Source organism: Sorex fumeus, unplaced genomic scaffold (genome assembly GCF_029834395.1).
Source record: "Sorex fumeus unplaced genomic scaffold, SorFum_2.1 ptg000098l, whole genome shotgun sequence".
Taxonomy (NCBI): domain Eukaryota; kingdom Metazoa; phylum Chordata; class Mammalia; order Eulipotyphla; family Soricidae; genus Sorex; species Sorex fumeus.
Genome location: NW_026606155.1, coordinates 41,020,553 through 41,043,429, shown reverse-complemented (window position 1 = coordinate 41,043,429; position 22,877 = coordinate 41,020,553). Strand labels below are relative to the sequence as shown.

Below are 22,877 nucleotides of genomic sequence, written 5' to 3'. Positions count from 1 at the left end.
ACAGCTGCATAATTGTTATTTTTTTTTCTTCTCGAGTTATTCTCTTGCTCCCCTTCTCCAGCTATTCCATCTGTATGCAGTTCAAAGAGCCAGGATAATTATGGGGTACTGGAGACGCAGTTGCTCAGAGAAAAGCTCTTCAAGTACTCAACTGGGATAGCTCAACGCTAGGGTCAAGCTTGTGACCATCTCCTCATTCATGTCCACACGTCTGCCTGTGCACTGCCTCCCAATCTTTTGTGGTTGCCTGAACAAATTTTTTAGAAAGGTCAACATAATAAGTGCTTTTCTTAAAGGACAGAGCAAGTAAAACTTACTTCTTGGGTCTTCACATTGAAAAAATAGTCACAGAGTGCCAAGAAGAGATTAAGAGTTCCTTTCCTTAATCAAGTGCTTGCATTTTAGGTGGCCCATGCAATGGCTTAGGAACAGAAAGCAATATACTGTCAGGGATCAAACTGGTGTGACTCTAGGCCAGAAGCACCGCTAAAATTCCTTAACCCAGGAGAAAACGTGTTTACTGCAGGTCAGTGTTTCAACTCCACTTTATCCACATTGGATGGATGGTTTACTTCTGCAGATATTGACTCTATGAGACCACCCAGCTCTACTCTAACAGCTATGGACTAAGAGAAATGAAGCATTGCTTAGGAATCCTAACTTGGGGGGAGAGAGGGTAAAAAGGGACACCTTTCCCTGCTGCCTCTCCCACTCTTACGTTAACCTACTCAGACTTTAGAATCATTCCCCCTGGGCAAAGATGTGAATGAGCCATTGACCAAACTCTTGGAACACTAGAAGAAAATCTGTTTCATTACCTAAATGTATCTTCAGCCCAAATAATCAATAGAATTCTAACTCCAAATCTTTCTGATTAGAACATCAAACATCTATGATCATGAGGAGCATATTAAGAATCCTAATTGTAAGATTATGTATCAGACTGGAGCTGGGAATTTTTTTTTGATGCCGTTTATTTAGTTTTTTATTTTGTTTATTTGGGGGCCACACCTGGCAGTGTTCAGAGCTTACTCATAGCTCTACGCTCAGGAATCACTTCTGCTGGTGCTTGGGGAACAATATATAGTGCTGGGAATCTTAACTGGGGTCAGCTGCCCATGAGGCAAGTGCCTTACCCTCCAGTACAATTTCTCTGGCCCAAGTAATGTATTTTCAAGTCTTGTAGTGGGTGGAAGGAAAGGAAGGAAGGAAAGGAAGGAAAGAAGGAAGAGAGGTAGGGAGGGAGGGACGGAGGGAAGGAGGAAGGGAGGGAGGGAGGGAAGGAGGGAGGAAAAGTAAGGAAGGAAGGGAAAGGAAGGAAGGGAGGAAGGGAGGGAGAAAGGAAGGGAAAGGAAGGAAGGAAGGAAGGTAGGAAGGAAGGAAGGAAGGAAGGAAGGAAGGAAGGAAGGGAGGGAGGGAGGGTGGGAGGGAGGGAGGGGAAGGAGGAAGGAGAAAGAGGAAGGAAGGAAGGAAGGAAGGAAAAGGAAGGAAGGAAGGAAGGAAGGAAGGAAGGAAGGAAGGAAGGAAGGAAGAGGAAGGAAGGGAAAAGAAGGGAAAGGAAGGAAGGAAGGAAGGAAGGAAGGAAGGAAGGAAGAAAGGAAGGTAGGAAGGAAGGAAAGGAAGGAAGGAAAGAAAGGAAGGACTACTCTAACTTGGATCCATCTCCCAGATCTAATAATGGAGATGGCCTCTTTTCTTTCTTTTTTTTATTATTTAAAATTTTTTTTCAAATTTTATTTTCAAGTTGTTCATAGTAATTGATTACATTCAATATTTCAACACAAATCCACCACCATCACACTTTCTCGCTATTATTTTGAGTTTTACCACCCCCCTCCCAAGCCTGACCAAAAGGCAGATGCTAAGTAATTTATTTTGTATTGCTTGTTATAAATGATTGACTAAAAATGTTCAAAAATGTTTCCTTAGAAGAAAGTGTGTGAAAATTGTTCTATCTCATCTTTTAATACATTAAGTCCCTGTATTAGAGATCATTAACATGTTGTTAGCGTTTGAGTCTTTTTTTCTAATCAAGATTGGTTATCTTCAATCTTACACCCCATCTAATATGGTGTGCTACTTTTGGTGTATCAGTGGAATAATTGTATGAGATAAACTTTTTTTCATAGGGTGCTAGATTTGGAGTTACTGTGACGTATTCGATATGCCAAACACAGTAACAAGTGTCACAATGGAGACGTTTACTGGGCCCACTCAAGCAAATCCATGAAAAATGGGAGGAAAGTGACAGTGACAGTGATGGTTATTTTGGGGTCCGGAGACATCTTTGTAGCGAGCTGCTCTCTTCCAATATTCATTTGTGTGTCTGGATCTTGGCCGTTAATGCGCTTAAATGTTGCCCAGAGGCAGTTCATGGTGTGATTTCCAGGAAAGCAGAAGTTCAGGGAGATGGATGGAGTTTTTACTCACAAGTCCTGCATACCTGGGTTTTTCAGCAGATTCACTCCCATGACTGCGGGGCTCAGGGCAAACCTCTGAAGGCTGGCCATGAGTGTGGCAACAATTGGGTTCTGGAGGTTTGTGGCTACCCTGGTTCTTTTGGGGGCATGTGGAGGAACACACCTGGGCCTCTCCGAGGTGCCCTAGTGATATCAGGAGATGGCCTCTTTTCAAGGAGAATTGGGTCAGAGGACCCCACCCTTGACCTTCCTGCCTTAATTATACTCTGGCTGACTCATGAGTGTGCTATTGTCACAGGCCTGGCAGGGTCACCAATCCACTGGAAAGCAGGGTCAGCATCCAGAGATTTTTCAGGCAATATTTAAGCATATGTTTTGGAGTCAGGCAGGCAGGTATGGGTTTGAGTCCCATTTCCACTAATTATTTTAGAGTCAAAAACTGTTTGGTGTTTGAAGTGCCTTAACTTCTTTTGACCTCATTTTCCTCCTACAAAAAGGTGATAAGTGCCAGACTTCAGTCACTGTGAAAGTCCGGTGTACAATTTTTTTTTTAAGGGAAATGCTTTATAGTAGCTGTCCCAGTCTAAAAACTCGTGCTACTTCAGTTCTAGGAAATGTCCCAGATTTTAAAAATAATTTCTTTTCAGGACCCAGGAGATAGTGCAGAGGTTAAGGCACTTGCCTTACGTGCGACTGACCAAGGTTCAATTCCTGGCCCCTGAGCACTGCCAGGAGTTACCCCTGAATACAAAGCTGGGAGTAGCCCCAGATCATTGTTAATAACAATAATAACATTTTCTTTCATTTATTTTCTGCTTTTTATCTCTTCCAGCAACTCCTAATTACAAAATAATTCTTCAGTTGATCCTTTAACTTGCTTGATTTTATTTACTTCTATTTCCATTTTTTGTTGTTGTTGTTGTATAATTTTTTGTTTATTCATTTGATTTTCTGGGTAATTTTTTTAAATCCTAAGAGTTCTTTTTCTTTGGATGTTCATTTTACATTGTATTGTATTCTTGTTTTGTGGGTAAATTATCTATTTATCTCTGAAAATATTAGATATTTTAGTAAACTTTTTATTTTGTCAATATTCCCTTAGAGGAGTGTATTATTTAACCTCCCACCCCCATTGTTTTGGACCTCAAACTAGATTTCTGGCATTTAAGAGGAAGGAATAGAATCATATATGTACAAAGTTTATCACAAAAATGCCAGGTAAGGGATATGGCCAGGTTTGTTGGGGACTCACTCATAACACCAGCTGAAAAGTTTTTCTTATGGACATGTACCTTCCTGTAGAGAAATCCTTTTTTCTTCTAAGGAGCTAAATTTTTGATTGACAAATATCTAGTGACAATTAAAGGAAGGCACTAACAGTTGGCTGTTTTGAGTAGAGGAAAAAAATTGAAGAGTCTTTTTATATCTAAGTTCTTCTTATACCGTAGTTATATTTTCTTACCAAACCCTCATATTTGGTTCCTCCCTTCAAAAGTATCTGGTTTCTGAATTCTGAACTTTCTTTAGTATAAACTCTCCAACTTCCCTTGATTCTGGTAAATGTTTCGCTTTGTTGTGGTCTTCTGAGTCAGTTATTCATATCCTTCTATTTTTTAGTTTCCAAAATTGTGTTCACTTCAGTGAGGTGCTGATAAATCACTGTCCCCTGCTCTCATCTTCTCTCTAATTTTTGTGTGAATTTATGCTTTTGTATTATAGTTCATGAATTTCCAGGAGGAATAGAAGTAACATTTACATAAAATAGGATTCTCCTTGTTCACTTACTTATCTCCTTTTGAATCTAAATTTCAAGAGGTGAAGATTTGGTCTTATTCACAGCAGTATTCCCATTGTTCAGAATACTGCCTGGCATATCATAGATGTTAAATACTTGTTTCCTGAGAAAGTGAATGGATAAATGTGTGAATTAATGACAGGTAATACAGATCTCTCTGTACAATGCCTACAACCTAATAACAATTATATCCATTATTATTTTAAAATAGTCTTTGAGACTTAGGTAGAAAAAATCATACTTTATGCTACTTGGAGCCATTAATATTAAATGGAAATAATTCTGCCCTTTAAAATAAGTTTGTGGGCTATTAGAAATATATTTGCTTGTTTCTGCTTAAGGTCTACAATCCATTGTCAGGGTAGGAGGGATAATATGGGAGCTAAGCATTTACTCAATCCCAGTTCAGTCTTTGGCACTGCACGTGGTCCCCTGAGCACCACTAGGAGGGATCCTTTAGTCCAGAAATAGGTGTACCACCAGGATGGCCTAGCACCCACCCATCCAAAATTTATCATTGCCAAACATACATCCCTGAGGTTTCCCTCAGTGCTGTTCATTTACAGTCTGGCCTTTAGTCTGTCATTTACCTTTCTTCAGTTTCCATTATTGTATTTGGAAATTAGATGAGAACAGAAAGATTGATTAAATGAACCCTGAAGTTGTTCCATGCTCCAAAATGACAGATTCTGCAATTCCACTAATTGTCAGTAAGTAATAAATAGCCATCTTTAAGACTATGCTTTATAATAGTGACATCCCTGTTAAAATGCCCAGTCTTTTCAAATGACAAATGGTTGAGTCATCAGATAATTAGGTAGATAAATGTGGCTTCTAACTTTACATATACACCCCATTGTAAACCTCTGCATAAATGTATTATCATAATAAAAACCACAGCAGCCAGAAAGATGACTCAAGGGTTGGAACACAGGTTTTTGCATTGATCTCTAGCAGCACCTAGTCCCCCCCCCCCATGTCCCCCAGCACCACCATTGTGACCCCACCCCCACCCTGCCCCCATTATCACCAGGTGTGGCTCCCAAATCAAAAATCAAAACCACAGAATTATGTAAATACAAACCAGAAGTTTAGCTGAAATGAAGAAACAAGCCTTCCACGAATCAAGACTTCGGCTGAAGAAGATTCTTCTTTTTCCAATCTATATGAAACAATATTTGATTTCTCATCAGTGGTGGCAATCTTTCTGACAAGTTTGAAGGAGAGTTAGACAAACTGCCCCTATGAACAGTGGTGGACAGTGAAAATAAGGACAAACACTGAGTGCCCAACCAGGCTGAGTTCAGAGTGAAGATATAGCAGCTCTGGTTCTGACATTAGTGGCCTCTGATCCGGCATCTGATCCTTTTTGGAGGTCCTGGTTCCTGCCGTGTTTGATATATACTGTTGATACTGTTGTACAAATCTGTAAGTCTCAACATGAGTCCTGCAGTGTATTACTTTGGTGTTAACTGAGAGATTATGAGGGATTATCTGGTTTTAGATCACAGATAAATCAACCTCATTGACATAGAGAGGGAGAAAAATAGATCTGTGATCTAAAACTAATGAGCCTTGCTATATCAGTGATAAAGAACAAAAATGTAGGTGTGCTCCTCTTCACTTCTGTACGAACTTGGTTGAGTCAGCTTGGAATCTTGCTGGGCCCCTGGTTCCTTCATTAATAAAGTGACAGGGTATGGGGGTAGTGGAGTAGATGATTCCTAAATAATGTTTTAAGTCCCATGCTGCTTTAAAGTTCTCAAATTCTAAAATAATTTTAGTAAATACATTATCTTTGTTGTTTTTCGGGGGAAAAATTGCAGTTCTAATGACTCCTTCTAGTCTTTTGAAAATAATATTCTTAGAGGAAGGTCCCCAGAAATGTAGCACCATCAGTAAAATTTCACCACAACCCAACTGGACATTGGCATCTAAACAACAGTAACATTTACTTTGCAACAAAACAGTGGCATTGCTCTCCCAGTTTCCCAAGGACTGGACTCAGAAATGAATTGCCTGTCCAGTTCGTTCCCCAGCACTGCATACAATCCCCTGAACACTGCCAGAAGTTACCCCTGAACATAGAACCAGGAATGTGTCCCCACCCCACCCCTCAAAAATAAAAAATAAGTGATGAAGTGCTTGAAATTCATCCACTGGGTACCTGGTATACCAGTTTTTTATGGGCAAAGGGGAGCCATTCTCAAAACCCACATCTCCTGTTAGAAACAAAAAAGACTAGGCTATTTTCTCTTGTATCTGCTGCTGTGAAATCTCACTTAAAAGGAAAAGATCCTGGTTTAACTTTTTTATGCAGATTGTTGCCTGATTCTGCCCTCGGAACACCCACACAAGATCAAGCCATAAGCATTGTGAGTCTTTTGGGGGAACAACCAACTGGAAAAGAGGTGCTTCCCATGCACTTCAGCAGGTGACTTCTAATTCAGTTCTAAGGGATCATCATGTGACACAGAACCATAGACTTTAAATGATTGCAGAGAATAAACTAGTTGCAGTCATGGGAACAACATGCCCATTTTCCATAGAAGCAAGAGAAAGGAGTTGTTTCAGACTTTAATATCTCTCCCTTCATACTTTTACTCTAGTGTGGATGGGCAGGGGTGAGAGAGGCATCTTGGTCTTGGTGCATTACCACCTCTCCAGAAACTCTCATTAGTCCTTGAGATACTGTGGCAAATTAATTGAAATTGAAATCACTACAATTTTTACTTCCTTCAGCAGTTCTTCGCCTTCACACAAAGTGTTACTTAGAATATTAACACTACCTTTCGGCTTCTAGCTGTTGCGTGCTTCCAAGTGATAGAAGGTGATGGCTTGGTAAATGATAGAAGATACTATTTACATCTATGCAGACTTGTCTTTTGTTATGCTCTCCTTGGCATGTGTAGCCCCAGTAACTAATACAGTGTCCTTTGCATAGGGATGTGTATTAAGTGTTGAATGAGTGAATGAGTAGGAGGTTAGCTTGAACTCTTTTTACAGGATAGTTAACAGCTAATCTTTTCTTTTCAAGAGATGCGTCCATACATCATTGTAATAATGGCTCTTCATCATCTATTCCCTAGTGCTGACATACACCCTGTAGAGGCTGATGTTCAGCAAATACTGGATGGATGGATGGATGGATGGATGGATGGATGGATGAATAGATGGAATGGCTGGCTCGGTGGGGGCTGGGTGTTGGATTTGTGGATGGGTAGTGCAAGCTGCATGTAATCCGACAGTAAGGGGGATTGAGGGTGCAAGTACAAGAGGCACTTACTTTTGTTATAATAATTTTTTTCTGATAAACATCTAAGCCCCTTAGAAATCTGGATTTGCTTTGTGTTTTGGATATTGAGTGTTCTGTGTCATGCCTTAGAGTCTAAAACTGGTGTTATTTATGGCATAAAAAAACAGTGTGGTTGTTAGGCTTAAGAGTAAATAAGGAAAGCTTAGGTTTTGAATCTGTCTGATATTTGAAAAATGCCTTACACTTCCTGAACCTCGGTTTCCTACATATGTAAAATGTCTTGAAGACGAAGAGTGGGTGGAGAAGACTAATGATAGAACATGCCTTGTAATATATTAAACTGGATTAAATAGAACAATGTGTGTATATATGTGGTCGAGTCCAGTACACTTTGACTGCATTGACTAATGGTAGCTGGTGTTACTCAAAGCTAAAAATATCTTGGGGGGTTGCATTCAGGGAAGTGACACTACAATACCCCAGCCCAGAAGAGTCCAGTTTAGTAGAAATATTTAGTGACTCTCTATTCTAGAGTTAAAATATCAAGGCGAAATGAGAGCACTGGGGTATGAGCAAAGAATGGGGAGGAATGATGTTAATTTTCTGCTTTCCCTTCTTCAGTATCTAATCCCTGGTGAGCATCTAGCCGCTCCTCTAACCCAATACCCTGGCTGTTTTTTGTGTTGGTGTTACCAAGCAGATTTTTTAAAAGCACAGATAAGTAATGTGAGGGAAAACTTATTCAAGTGAGAAAGACTGTGCATAAATAGCATCAGAGAAGCTGATGGGATCATAGAGGATTGGTTCAGGGGAGCCAAGAAATCACCTACAAGACTGAATGGCATTTTCCCCTTCATTCCCTCAGCTGTTACCTATTTCATTTTAGTTTTTGGATTTTGAGCCACACCTGGATGTACTTAGGGATTACTCCTGACTCTTGAGCTCAGGGATCACCCCTGGCAGTGCTGGGGGATTATATGTGATGACAGTATCTTTCCCACCCTTCCTAAGATTTTAAAGCATAACTCATACTGGGCACTCAGCAGTGCTGCATGAATGAATGAGTAAATTTATCTAGTCCAAACCTCTCATTTTACATATGACGAACCCCATGTCACCTGGCCACATAGTAGGCTTTTAGTTTGAATTGCTAAAGTTAATGGAGTTATACTAGTGTTGTTTACCAACGTCAGGACAAGTCTGGTGAGTTTGGAGTATGATTTTTTAATGTTAAAAATGGCTACACACAGGGCCCTGATTCTCAATAAATTAGAAAAGAAATGTGAATACTAAAAATTTGCACCCAGAGGAGGAAGTTATGTTGAGTCTGAATCAAAGGAAAATGATTTGGATTGAGGTAGAAAAAGTTTGTCAGTGTAGATAAGGATTTTGAAAGAGCAAGGGACATGCTCTCTTTGGAGTGACAGAATTGGAGAAAATTCATATAGTGGTAAATCTGTGAAGTCCTATTAAGTAACCAGAGAGCTTTTTCATACCACATTTAATATGCTGATAGTGTTCTATGAATGTCCTTAGGCTGTCTAATACTTTGAGTTGATTTTGCCATTGGCAGTGTTGGCTTATATTGTTTTTTTTTTTTAAGTCTAAGAGGGATCAGAGAGATAGTACAGTGGGTAAAGCATTTGCCTTATATGTGGCAGACTGAGGTTCGATCTCCAGCAACCTATATGGTCCCCTGAATCCTATCAAGAATGACCTGATTGGGTTGGAGCGATAGCACAGCGGGTAGGGCATTTGCCTTTCACGCAGCTGACCCGGGTTAAATTCCCAGCATCCCATATGGTCCCCTGACCACCACCAGGAGTAATTTCTGAGTGTAGAGCCAGGAATAACCCCTGTGCATTGCTGAGTATGACCCCCCACCCCCCAAAAATGACCTCTGAGCTCACAACTAGAAATAAGCCCTGAATACTGCCAGGTGTGGCCCCCAAACAAATAAAAGATAATGATTCATATTTTCATAGCACTTTACAGTTTGTCAACATACATTCATGTACACTACATGGTTTGATTTAAAATCTTGTGATGGAATTAGTAACAACTTCTAATGTAGAATACTGGGGCACAGAAAGGTAAGATGACTTCCAACCCAATTCTCCTTACTTCAACGGTCTGTTTTTATTATTTATTTACTTATTTATTTTTTGGTCATACCCCAGTGATATGCAGAGATTACTCCCATAAGGTGCTCAGCGTACCATATGGGATGCCGGGGATCTAACCCAGGTCAGCTGCATGCAAGGCAAACGCCCAACCCTCTGGACTATCACTCTGGCCCCAGTCTGTTTTTATTGTGGTTGACACCTACCCTCCACATCAGGAAAATTAAAGACAGCCAGTCAGAGCTAGTGTTGTAGCCAGTATATATTAACCATGAATGGGCACACACATCTCCTAAGATTAGAAAATGCAGGTTCTAATTCATTAGGTCTGGGGTGAGAACTGAGATTCCAGTTTTTCTAGAAGTATTCCTGATATTTGGTCATCTGTCAGTCCATGGGTTTATAACACTTTTTTTATGTTTGTGAATTAGTTATGCTCTTGCCAACAGAATGTCCAGATTAAGAGAAAATTATCTTGGAGCTTTTTGCAGCTGATTTCTCTTCAGACAGGGCCCGAAACTCACCACTGATCCCTTCTCTTCCTGCTTTGCAAGAGGGAAAAGGGCTTCAACACTAGGCAGACACTACTACCCATGAGTCAAAACAGTTTCCCAAGGAGTCTTTAGAAATTTCTACTTGGGTTGGATTGGAATTCTGATATTAAAATATCAGTCATTTTTCCAGGAGGTCAGGACAAGAATGATAAAGTCAGAGTTAGAAGAGGCTAAGCAGAATTCTTTGTACAAATGCAAAGACGTTGGTGAGAAAAAACAATGCTTTTTCTTGGTTGTCTTTTATAATCACTTGAACTATAGGCAAGATGCTCAATTTTCTGGGCATGTGGGGGCTGGAAGATCAGCCAACCTGCAGAGATTTTTGGTGTGCAAGATGTGGGAAGGAGTTAGAGGAGAGTACTGACATGCGAAAGCCTAAGACAGTGATTCTCTCCTTCTGACCATTAACACCACCCATGTCCATCTAAAAAACTAAAGTAAAACAAAAATATGAATTCTTTAGCCTCATTCTAAGGCATTTCTTTTTTTATTTTTTTTTCATTCTGAGGCATTTTATTACACATTATGAAATGGAACCTGGGTACCAGGAATTTGTTTGTTTATTTGTTTGTTTGTTTTTAAGGCTTTAAAGGGGTTGAATGTGCTATCCAGGTTGAAAATTATCCTGAAACATAAAGGTGGCAGATGGCAACAGGTGTCTGTGGATGGGTAGCTGGGATGAAGAGTTTGTATTGATAAAAGTATATTGTTGGTTTTTATTGCTTTGACAGTTCTGTTCCACAAAGTTACTGTGACTCCTGTGCTAGCAGATGTTGAATCACTGCCACTAGGGGATATGTGATTAGGTTCCTTTGGCTCCCTGCTCACCTTCTCATGATCAGTACATAACTTTGTTTTATGTGGTTTGTTTAAATGCATTCTTATTTCATGGATATTGTTGATGCATTAACATTGAACTCAGGGTCAACAGCACTATAATTTGTGCCTGAACAAAAAACCTCACACATTCTTTTTTTTTTCTCAATTGAAACACATCCCTACCTTCCTGTTCTTCAGGACACTTAACTAGCACATCAACACTATGTTTGTGTGTATTTTAAACAGCAAAATCACCACAAAGAACACCAAGTTCTTTCAAGTGAAGCACCAAGCAACCGTCAAGCAGGAGATGTGTTTGGAGTCAGAGCCCATACAGGAAGCAGAGGGGGATCCATTCCTCCTCAGCTGGGAACATTCATGTCAAGGACCCACATTGTGTGTCACTCTGTTTTCATCCATGACCGATCATAAAAATACTTGCAGGCTGGGATTTGGGAGTTATAAATAAATTTTGGAAAGCAGGTTAATTTGCAGATGTATCTGTGAAGGATGAGGCTTCAACAGTAGATAACATGAATTTTCATCCTCTGTGGACGCTCACCTCAGCTGCACACTAATCCATGGACCTGAGTTGTAACCGATGCAGCAGACCTTTCTATGGGTTCAGACCTGCACCCATTCCTGGATGCATTTGTGGAAGGCCACTGGTATATAAGACATAGAATAGAAAATGTGCACTCTATATCAGCGTGTAGGTGGAGGGGGACCAAGGAGTAAAAGAGTTGTAAAGGGAGCGCAGCAGTGGATCCCAGCTGACTGGCTGGACTCAGTCCAACACTTTGACGCCCTGCCAGCATCCAGAGTTTCCTCACAGCCCTCCCCATTCTATATCCCAAGAGAAATGAATGCTGCTCAATTCCTGTCCTTAAAGTAAGAGTGGTCCTGGGGACTGAATTCTGCCAGGAACCTTGTTCTTGCAGTATGTCTGGAAGTCTTTTATTGCAAGACTGATTTATAATACCCAAGTAGATGAGTTGAGAGCAATTACGTAAACGCTGTTTCTCAAATAGAGAAGAGTGGTACGGTTTAAATGAAAAATGCAGTGCCAAGTCAAAAATTCAAATCGTTATGTGTAATTACAAACCACAGTAAATCAATTTTACACACACAGTACCAATCTCACCGTGTTCCAACACCCACAGGGTCAGGTTGTGACAGTTTAGAATTCACGATGAGGCTAAAGGTGAAGCCAGAGCAGGAATTGGAATGTGTGAAGCCTCGTAGCTTGTTGTGAATCACATGGTGATTCAATCAAACATAATTAAGGAGCCAGGAGAGCCTCAACCATCCAATTTCTCTTAATTAACAAAAAAAAATCATCTAATTAGCACTGTAAGCCCAAATTGTGATTTTTTGAATGGTCATTTGTGTGTATTGTTACATTTGACATTTAGATTGAATGCTTTATTGAAAACAAGAACCAGTTCCCTAATCAGTAAATTGCCCTGTTAACTGTGAATCTCCAGGCCCTCATTCTTTTCTCAAGGAGCTAGGATAAGAATTAGCCAGGACTCTATTGCATTCCTAATTATTTATAACCCCTCTTTCTTTGCTAGAAAGGGGTGAGGGGTGGGATGCGAGGAAACATCGTTGTTTGATCACGCCAAGTTGTTTCATGCTCAGAGAAATCCTGGCATCAATCATGCCTGGCTGGTGCTGAGTTGAAACTGATGATGATGGTATTTAGGTATCTACTAATGGTGTTTGGCCCTGACCTAATCAGCGCCATTGCATGAAAGAGCCCCCTTGCCCTCTTAATGTGGGAGTCTTTACATTAACTCCATCCACAGTGAAGACTTGGCTTGTAGTACAGCTCAAGCTCAAGAAATTAGTAGACTGGGTTTAAACTCTCTGTGGTTTTTAACTCTGTCCTTTGCTAATTCCTTTCAAGTGACTGAGCTGCTTCTCACCTCTGCAAAACAGTGTTACAAGTGCTCTCAAGGAGTCAGAAAGATACCCTGATTATTTCTTCACTCAAGCTCTGGTCTTTGGACTGGTGTGCTAAGAGACAGGAGGGTTGGAGAGGTTTGGTTGCTCAGTTCTGAATCTTGACTCTTTAGCAGTTAAAATTTCAGTGACCTGGCCAGTCCCCACATTCAGCAGCTCAGGAGTAAGTTACAAGCATTGGACAGACATTGTTGAGTTTATAAACCCGAGTCTCTCTATAAACTTGCAAGCTAATGTGACTGCAATTGTCACTTGAAACTTAGCTTTTGAGAAAGGGATAGGAAGTTTTGTCATCAAATACATCTATTTCTGACTTTCATCCCTATCTTCCTAAAACAACAGTGAATGGGAATGAGCACATTCATGGAGAGGATAGCTCATTAGAAACTAAAAAGGCATAACTACCTAAATTCACTCTTGGTCATTCTTTTTTTGACTTTGCTAGTTTTTGGGGGGTTTTGGTTTGGTTTGGTTTTTGGTTTTGGAGCTACACCTGATGGTGGGATACCAGGGATCAAACCAGGGTTGACTGTGTTCAAGGCAAATGCCCTACTATTTCTCAGGCCCCACTATTCTCTTGATTGAGTTGTTGCTTACTTGCTGTCTTAATTCAAATTCTGCAACTCTCTCTAAACTCATTTTTGGACATGTCTTCACTTTGCGTGGGTAGAAATTCATGAATAAATCTAGGGGCGACATACATAAAGTGTAACTGTAGATATGACAAGAAATGTATTCAGGAAAGAAGTTAACCCAATAGAGATGTTAGAAAGGTCTGAATTGATTCCCCCAGTCCTTTGGATTGGTTTAAGCATTTGCTTTCGTGGAAACAAATTACATCTATAGCTTATGTCATTGGTTTTCATAGCATGGACTGGGGGAATTGGAGGTAGTTTCCTTTCAGACTGCTGGGTTTGAAGTCCAACATGTAAGATTCTACTGATTTCTATGAAATGTATATATTGGCTTCTTGTCTAACTTAATTTCATAAATAATGACCATGTAAAGTCCAAAAGCAGTTATCTGAAACAGATTGTCTCCTGGATGATACCCAGTTTGGCAATTCTAGGAACAAAAGACAGTAAATGTAACGTATCAAAGATGAATGCAGCAATAAAAGTCTGCCAGCAACATTCTAATTTATTTCTTAAAAGCTCGAATGTTTAAGTGATAACATAAAGGCAGAAAAGTATATCCTTCCTCTGCTCAAATGCAGAGCTCTCTGTGAAGGAATGAAAGCTGATTGGAAACCAAGACTGTACCGTGCTATCCTGCTGCCCTCCCCACCCTCACTCCAGCATTCATTTCAGTACTGTGGGAAGAAAACAGAGCAGGGGAAGGAGACTTAGCCATGCGTGTTTGTCAGTCTTGTTGGGATATCCTTGTGCAGTTCTTTTCCTGAGTCTCCATTTCTGCTGCACAGGCAAGTGGTATTTTCTCTTTACAGAGAGTCTGTGGCTCCCTCCCTTGGCTTGTCAGGAATGCCTCAGCCTGTCTACCAACCACATCTTTGCTTTGTAGCATGTTCTTTCTTTCCCCAGAATGAGGTGGAGTCTGAAGCTATTTGGGAGAATCAGCTTCTGGTGTCCAGATGTAGTGAGTGCTGGTTTTCCAAACCTTTGGACACAAAGCAGAGAGCAAGCATGCGGAGTTGAGGCATATAACCTTTCAGATTTGCTTTTAATCTATTCCCTGAAGTGATGGTGGCCGAGCATGTTAATTTTAACCTTAGTTATTAATACTCCCCCTACCCCTTTACACAAATCTGTACTTGGCCATAAATGTGACTGGTGTAACTTTGTCTTTTGAGTGTTTTTGTTTTTGTTTTGCATGATGTCACTGATCAAACACTCTGTTTTGGTTTGGTTTTTGTTGGTGGTTGTTTCTTGTTATTTTTAAAATGTATTCTTGCAGCACTATTAATCTTTTCTTCCTCAAAGATTCCCATCACAGGGCTTCAGATAACTGTTGGTGACATCACAAAACCAACTAAAGAAGAGGAATCCGAGGTCTAATGTCATTTTACCACCAAACCTTTCACAAATGTTGTCCTTTAAAAAAAAAAAGCCTGGAATTACTTATGCGGTGGTAGCAGAACACTACTCCTTGAATATGGAAGTAATAGCAATTCCTTAGATGCTCTCATTAGTCTCTCTGAAGAAGTTCTTGGGATGGGACCTGAACCGTTCCTGATAAAAATAGACCCAAACCTAAGGGGATGGTCAGAAATTGTTCTGACTTGAAATAAATTGGAAATATAGCCTTTTTGTAGCTGGGGAAGGGGTTGAGCTCTTCTTTTTTCAAAATTTGACATGTTTCAAGCCATTTCCTGAAGCAAGATTTAAGAATTACATATTATGAACCTTTAAATTTTGTGTTCAGCAAAGGCTGTCCTGATCCTTCTGAATTTCTTGAAGAGTAAGTCTAGAAAATATTATTAAAGTATGCCATGAGCAAAAGAAAACTAAAATATTCCCTGTGTTTTGTCATATTATATTGACAGATACAACATTTATTTCCAGAGTAAGAAGTTGGCCAGTGCCTCTCTTAATTTAAAAAAGAAAGTCTAACTTAGTATTTAAAAATAATATGCAAATATTTGTTCTCATTCTACTTTTTTTATCCCTAGATTAGAATGTGTCATTTTTATAAAGCATAATTGTATTTAGGGTTGAATTGACTTCTAGTATACAAATATCTAGAATTTTTAAAAATGAATGAAGCATTCGTTTTTCTGTGAGGACAACTTCTTGAATTAGAAATGGGGAAACTAGCCTACAAAGAAAAAGATTCAAACTGCAGCTGAATTCACAAAGGCCTGGGGAGGGTGCACAGCCCAGCCTTAGGAAGAGAGAGAATACAAGTTATTTGGTTCGATGAAATAAGATAACATTACAAGTATGAAACTAGCAGGTGCCCTTATTCAAAAAGAAGTCAACTTCCTGAAAAGTCTCTTTCTGAATCTCATTTCAGTCATTAAAAATTGAGTCAAAGTCAAGTTTGCTCATAAGAAACAGGGAAGAAATCTGATTCATACTTTCAAGAAATACTTGAAAGAACCCAGAACTGGGTACCTATTTTCTCCTAGAAATAGGCATTGAAAAGGAGTCTCATTAGAGATGCTGTGGATGAAAAGAAAACATCAGATTAGATGAGGTCAGAGAAATTGGCTGGCCCTGAATAGTATGACAGCGTTTATTGCCAGATTCTAAGACCCTCTGTGCTTGCATCACACAGTTTGACTGCTGTAGCAAGATTATTTTTAGCTGCTTTTCCACATTTCAGCTAAGCCTCCTCCATATTATTTTTGTTTCACTTGCATTTATAAGCCACAGAGTGCTACCGATATATGTGCATAAATATGTACATATGTGTGTGCACATTCTTGAAATTTCTTGTGGAGATTTCTAAAGATTTAAGCAATAAGGAATCTCTACTATATACAATATTAACCTGTAGCTTCAGTCTTTTGGGGGCAAGAGAGACATAATTTTGCTTCCCTAGGTAATTATTAGTATGATTTTCAATATAACAAATTCACTCTGCCCTGTTCTGCTATTAAAGTCACAGATGCGCTGTAAGTGTAGGTCCTCAGTTCTGCTGGAACTTGCCCAATTCAATCCTATATTGAGATGTTTTCCAAGGTGGAGTTAATCCTGTAGCATTTGCATATGACTTTGGAACCACTAAGTCTTAAATGAAGCCTTTTGCTGTTGTTTTTTGCACAGCAGTCAGCAAACAACATTCCAAATGTCTCCCTCTGGCTAAAGCCATTCTGGGGCAGTGGACGCACTGCTCAAGACTTGCTTCGAAGTTTATTTTTCACTGGTCTCCCTTCCCTACTCATAGAAAAAGGAGCTTTGTTTGCTTTTTTTTTTTTTTTTTTTTTGGTCAGTCCATCCATTTATCTCTTTATCATCACTTCAGAGAAGTTGTCTTGGTTTAAAAAAAAATGAATGGAGCAATGGGTCAACTTCCGTTCCTTGCCACTGGCCACCTCATTCATTTAACTATTAAATGCGTGAACTGTTTTCTTGTGACATTTCGCATTTCCTCTGCCTCTCTGTGCCAATAAAGTTCTTTAGCACATGAAGGAAGGCCCAAATCAGCTCAGTCTTACTCCACAGTGCAGCACTGTTGACAGACACATCACCTGTCACTTCAGTCTCTTCCCACAGGAAGACAAGACTGTATGGCTTCCTTGGGAGAATAGGAGCATTTGCCTAACATGACCCTGCTTTGATTTATGTGTGGTGTCATCCTGGCTCTAGATCCACAATCCCCTCTGCACATCAGAAGCTTAGCATGAGGCATTGACATGGTTGCCATGGCAGATTGACTCTTAAGGAGACATTTCTGAATTTGGTGCCTGCTGTTGGAAGTTTCTCTGCTAGAGACAGGGCAGGGCTTTTAGTAGAAAGTCATTGGGAAAAGGCCCTGGCACCCCAGATATAATGGATTTTTTAATAGCAGCAGAGGCCAAGGTCACAGTCTCCTGTAACTTTAGTTAAGCTCACATGTATGTGAGGAAGTAAGTGTAGGTTTCCATTAGAAAATCCTTCTAAGTTCTGTTTAGTTAGGCAATGATTAGGTCCATTTATTAGCTGGTGTATTCCATGACTGCTGACAGCCTTAGCCTCCTCATCAGATTCTCGGTAGTGTAGGTGGAAAGAAGCAAATTGACTCCACGAACATTTGAAATTTAGCTGCTATCTCTGTGGTATTGTTCTCCATATACAAAGATGGGAGACTCTCCTAGCAGAATGCCACCATGACCACACATGTTCAGTTATCTGTCACCTGTATCCAGGCTGGATGCTAAGGTTTCCACCAGCTCTGAGCCCAGTATCTCCAATAGGACCTCTTTCTGTGATTTTGGGCTGGCTCTAATTCTGGCTGTGGAAAGGAGCTCCATTTTCTACCTAGCACCCATGTGGTAGGCAATCTCCAGAGCCCCCACGAGATGTTCTGAAATGGTTGCAGAGGTATCTGAAAGCAAAGTCGCCTCAGCTGGAACATTCCAGCACTCAGGGCAGCCCTGAAAAAGTCGGCTCAATTTTATATAAATACTTAGACAGGCATGAAATGGATTTTCTGGATGTCTGGCTTTTCTTCCTATTGGCTTCTCTTCACTTTTTGCTGTGGTTTCCTTTTTTTTTTTTTTAATTTTCTGCCTTTTTGTTGTTTTCTCTCTTGTGCTAATCCTGATCCAACCAGGTAGCTTCCAAGGAGCCTCTTAAAATAGTTGTTTCATGGACAGTACAAGCTGCTTAAGGTCAATTAAAAACATAATTGTTAGATAACAATTCCTGGCTTTTGATCAAGTCTACCCAATTTAGACATTTTCCAGGTTACCAGCACTAAATGTGGCAGCTACCACTTCTCCCCTCATTTTTTGTATTTGGTCATAAAGACCTTCCTAGCCTCTCTGATTGTGTCCCTTCACACATGGCACTGCCCTTGCAGACACGTGAGAATTTCTATTTCCAGACAAATAGAAGATTTAGGGGCCGATCTCTGAGACCCCTTGCTCTCACTCAGGGCTGGTGAGTACCTGTTGATTTCCACAAACACCCTGACGCCTGCTCACCCTCAGACACACTTGGTGAAAAGCACCAGATTTTGACGTCTAGTTTTTCTGCTTTAAAATGGGGGCTAGGAAAGATCATCTGTGACTCAAGTCCTTATTCACTTTTAACAAAAGCAGAGCTTCTTACTTGAGGATGTTGAGGTCTCCTTAGTTAAAAACACAAAAAGAGAGATAATACATGGCAGAAGGCACTTTCCTTGCATGCTCCTGGCACTGCATATTGGCCCCTGAGTCCCATCACAGGTGGGAAGAGAACCAATAGGAAGCACAGAGCCAGGAGTAAGCCCTGAGCACTGGCAGGTTTGGCTCAGCCCACCACACATGCACATACACAGTCTCACCCGTGAAGTGTTCACGCAGCCATGGGTGGGCAGACACCCTTTTGGAGGGGAGATGCTGGAGATGGAATTTGATGACTTCCCTAAAAAACATTTAAAAATACATGCAGCTCCATTTTCTGTTAGCCGTGCAGCAGTCAAAATAAAGTGGGCCTGGCAGGAGCCAGTGCCGGGGGAAGGTTATGAATAGACTCCTTTTGTGAAGCCGTCTCTTCACACGCCCAGAAAACCAACCGAGAGGAACCGCCGACTCCCTCAGCGCAGATTTTGGTTTGGGCCCTCCCTTGCATGACCTCAATTTCAGTTGGCCAGTTATGTGAGTTTGGTTGCTTTTTCCTAATTTTCTGGAAAAGCCATTTTTGTTGGGGGCTCTGCAGATGTTGCCCAAGATGCAACAGGGCCAGACATCTTGGTAAAAACCATTCGCAGCTCACTGGGTGCACCCCAGTGGCCCCCTGAATGCAGGCCTTGTTACTTAGAAGTGCTTTCAGTATAAAGTTGGGCCTGAACCTGGGAGACCATGGGAAAGACTCAGCCCATTCACGTGGATCCCTGAGGTCCGTGTTCCCATGGGGCCTACTACCCAAGGCTGCACCCTTTTTACATGGTGATATTTCCTTGGCTACTTGATTGGGAAAACTCATGCCCCTCCTCTCATTCAGCCCAGCACTGGCCACAAAGCCTGGATCTCTGCTCTACTTAGACACCCTCCCTAAGGACAGAAGTAAAGTTTTGATGTATTTACAAAATCAAGTTGTCCAGCCCATGTTTTTCCTCTCCTGGCACATGGCCACCTCACCAGGCTGTCAGCCTCCCCAAATTTGTCATCTGCTGCTGCAGATCCTGATTCCCGGAGTTAGAACCCAAAGCAGGTCAAAGGCTAAGGCTGGGTGTGTGGGTTGAGAGGTTTAGTCCCCTTGGAGTTACCCAGCCAGCAAGTGGTACGGAAAACATCTTTCTGATTTGTCCCCAATGTCTGTACCCTGCCAGGCCTGTATTTAATTAACCATGTACCTTGATGGAGTTGTAAGACACTTAGCAGCATCCCTCAGGGTGAAGAGATATTGGGGATGAAGAGGTATTGGCCCAGGCGAAAGGGGGGGGAATAACCTATTTCATTTTATTTTTCTTTCCAGTTCTCTCAGGCCAGGCACACCACAGCCCTTTGAAACGATCTGTGTCCCTTACCCCACCCATGAATGTGCCAAACCAGCCTCTAGGACATGGATGGATGTCTCATGAGGACTTACGAGCTAGAGGACCTCAGTGCCTCCCATCCGATCATGCCCCCCTGTCTCCACAAAGCAGTGTAGCCTCTTCGGGAAGTGGTGGGAGTGAACACTTAGAAGATCAGACCACTGCTCGTAACACATTCCAAGAAGAAGGTAGTGGTATGAAAGGTGAGTGACGGAACAAGAACCCACTGGGCACACAGCCCTTCTCTTCAGGTCAAGTCTCAAGGGGTGGAAAGAGAGATAGTCAGAGAGGAGTGATTCCCCACCGAGGCCTGTGTGTACCCCCACCCCTCACACAGCTGACCACAGCCCAAAGGCATCGTGTCCAAACCCAGGAATCAGGAGCCAGAGAGGTAGATACACCTCCCCTCTCCTCTTTTCTCCCATTTTTTTTTCACTTGCAGTGAGGTGAGCCCGCATTTCCCAGGGACAGGAGCTCCTGTTTCATGTCAGAGCCTCCACTACCCAGTGTTTGGAGACCGGGGGCAGTGCCCCAACACCACATCTAGCACTGCTCCGTGGCCAGGGAACCTGCAGGAATCCAGCAAAACAAACAGCAGGATCTTTCTTTGCAATCTCTCCTACTACAGAATCACTGTGGTGCTTCCTTTCTCTCTCCCTTTTCTTTGATAGCCAAGGAAACCTTTAAGGCCTTGTCTCTGCCTCCATTTAGGAGACAGGAAAATCCTCCAAGACTCTCTGACAGTGTTTTAAGCCTGGAAAGAGATTTGCATGCAGGTGATGAAGGGCTTTTGTGCTGCACAAATGAGTGTTCTTACATTGCCCTGTAAATCTCCCCTCTCCTCAAGAGACTCCTCAGGAGAGAGAGTTCCCAGCCACCCACGAGAGGCTCAAACCCAGCACGTGCCTGGGCCCTGTATTTTCAGACTTAGTCGGTCCAGATCTGGGAAGTCTTTTGGGAAAGATGCTCATCAGAGATACACTAATAACATTTTAGATGGAGGAGCAAACAACCAGGCACCCTCAGGGCTAGGACGCCAAGGGGAGGCTCGAGGGCGCCCCTCTTAGCCAGAGAAGTGCAGAGAAGAAGCAGAAAGGCTCTGTAATGAGTTTTCGGTCTAACACAGAAGCCTGGCACAGTAAGATGCCCAGATGCCCCCCTGTAAAGGTGCCCCAGGCTGCACATGGAGCTCTCACCTTGTGGGGGGAGTGAAGCTGGCACGCAGCCACTTTCCTGGTGCTCCCTGACTCTCCCTCTATGCTGCTCAGTCCTGCATCTCCTCCCCCATAAACACACACACACACACACACACACACACACACACACACACACACACACTCCGGCTCTTGAAGGGTCTGTGCTGAGTGACCTGGGCTACTGCCTCGAGTCTCTGAATTTCCTCTGGAGAAACGTGTCTTTAAAGACATGTTTTTGATCATGAGAGGGCGGGGAGGAGGGGTCCTCTTCGTCTTCAGCAAGGGGAATATAGCATGATATCAGGGATTGCAAACCCACTTCTGAGCGTGTGCCCTCAAGGTTCTGAGCTCACACAGCTATGCCCCCAGGTGATGGGGAACATTAGCTATGCTTTAGGAAAGCCTGGCTGGACGTCTGGCACCGCATATCATATTCAGGTACCTGAAGAAGCAAGAGAGGTGGTAAGAATCAGCTCCAGTTTAGCTTCTTCCCAGGTGAAGGGGCTGAGTCCAGCAGGTGGCTTGTGACCAGGAAAGCATATGTGTGGTAACCTTGGGAAGGAGTCCTGATCTTTGTGTCAGGAACAGGGGGGATCTTGGGAAAGACTGTTCACTAGGATACAGACCTCTCCCAGAGAAGAATTCTGCTACATTGCCTGGTTTGGGGAGATTTGTTTTCTTTACTTTCTTCCCCTGCTTTTTTTCCTCCCCCAAACCCATGCTTTTTTTTTTTAAGACTTTGCCCGCACAGACCCTCTCCCAAGGCATGTGGAGATGTGCTTATTGTGTGCTCACATGATGAAGGGGAAAGCATGAAGAGCAGACTCTTGAAAAGAATGAGGGAGAAATTAAAGAAATTTTAAATCTGTTTTTTTTAATTAGAGGTTGTCTTTAGACAGCAAAAGACAGAATCAAGATTTTGTATTTTGATTTTGTATTGAAGATTTTTCCTTAGAGATCCAATGTGGGTGTGATCAGAAAAAGGATTCTTTGGTGATTGGACAACACAAGACCCTCTTTCTTTAATCTACCTTCAGCTGATTATTTGAACTGTCCTTCCCTCCCCCCAAGAATTGGATTGGGATTCAAAGAATAAAATCCTTAGTGTATTAATGGGCAAAAGAAAAGATTATTGGGGGAGGGAAAGACATAACAGATGATAAGGGAGTCTTCTGTTTGTGGGAGAAGTATATTTGTAGTTGGGCTGAGAGGTCAAGCAGGACAAAGGATCACCCCAGAAAGCAGACCGGCGGGCAGTCATTGTTCAACCTGCATGCCCTCCTCAGCCCTGCCTGGGACCTGAAGCAAGGGACCAGCCCAGCTTGGGAGGGGGCCCTCCTAGCCGCCTTCAGAGCCTCTTCCAAGGGTGTGTCATTTGATTCACAAATCCAGGAACAGATGCCCATTAAAATTTCCAGATTAATTCGTACTTTCTGAAAATTAAATCTGAAGTCAATGAAGGGCTTTTAGAGGGAGCCAGCCCTTCCTCTCAGGGCCACGTCTCCTTCTTGGGACCAGGCCTGCTGCCCTGTCAATGCTTGGAAACTGCTTGTTTGTTCCACCTCAGATGCCATCATCTGGTGGTTATTTTTCTAATTTTCAGACGCCCAATTTCTGAGGA

At 41.9% G+C, this 22,877-nt stretch overlaps 1 protein-coding gene across 4 annotated transcripts in view; it reads left to right on the top strand.

Annotated features, from left to right (window-relative positions):
* The window catches only part of SAMD4A (sterile alpha motif domain containing 4A), a 243,956-nt gene that overhangs the window by 174,214 nt on the left and 46,865 nt on the right, over nt 1-22,877 (top strand). For 3 of the 4 annotated variants that reach the window (XM_056134246.1, XM_056134247.1, XM_056134248.1), the window contains exon 4: nt 20,000-20,263. The exons of the other annotated variant lie outside the window; for it this stretch is intronic. In XM_056134246.1, the coding sequence (XP_055990221.1) occupies nt 20,000-20,263 (264 nt within the window). The remainder of the gene's footprint in view (nt 1-19,999; nt 20,264-22,877) is intronic. 4 annotated transcript variants of the gene reach the window in all.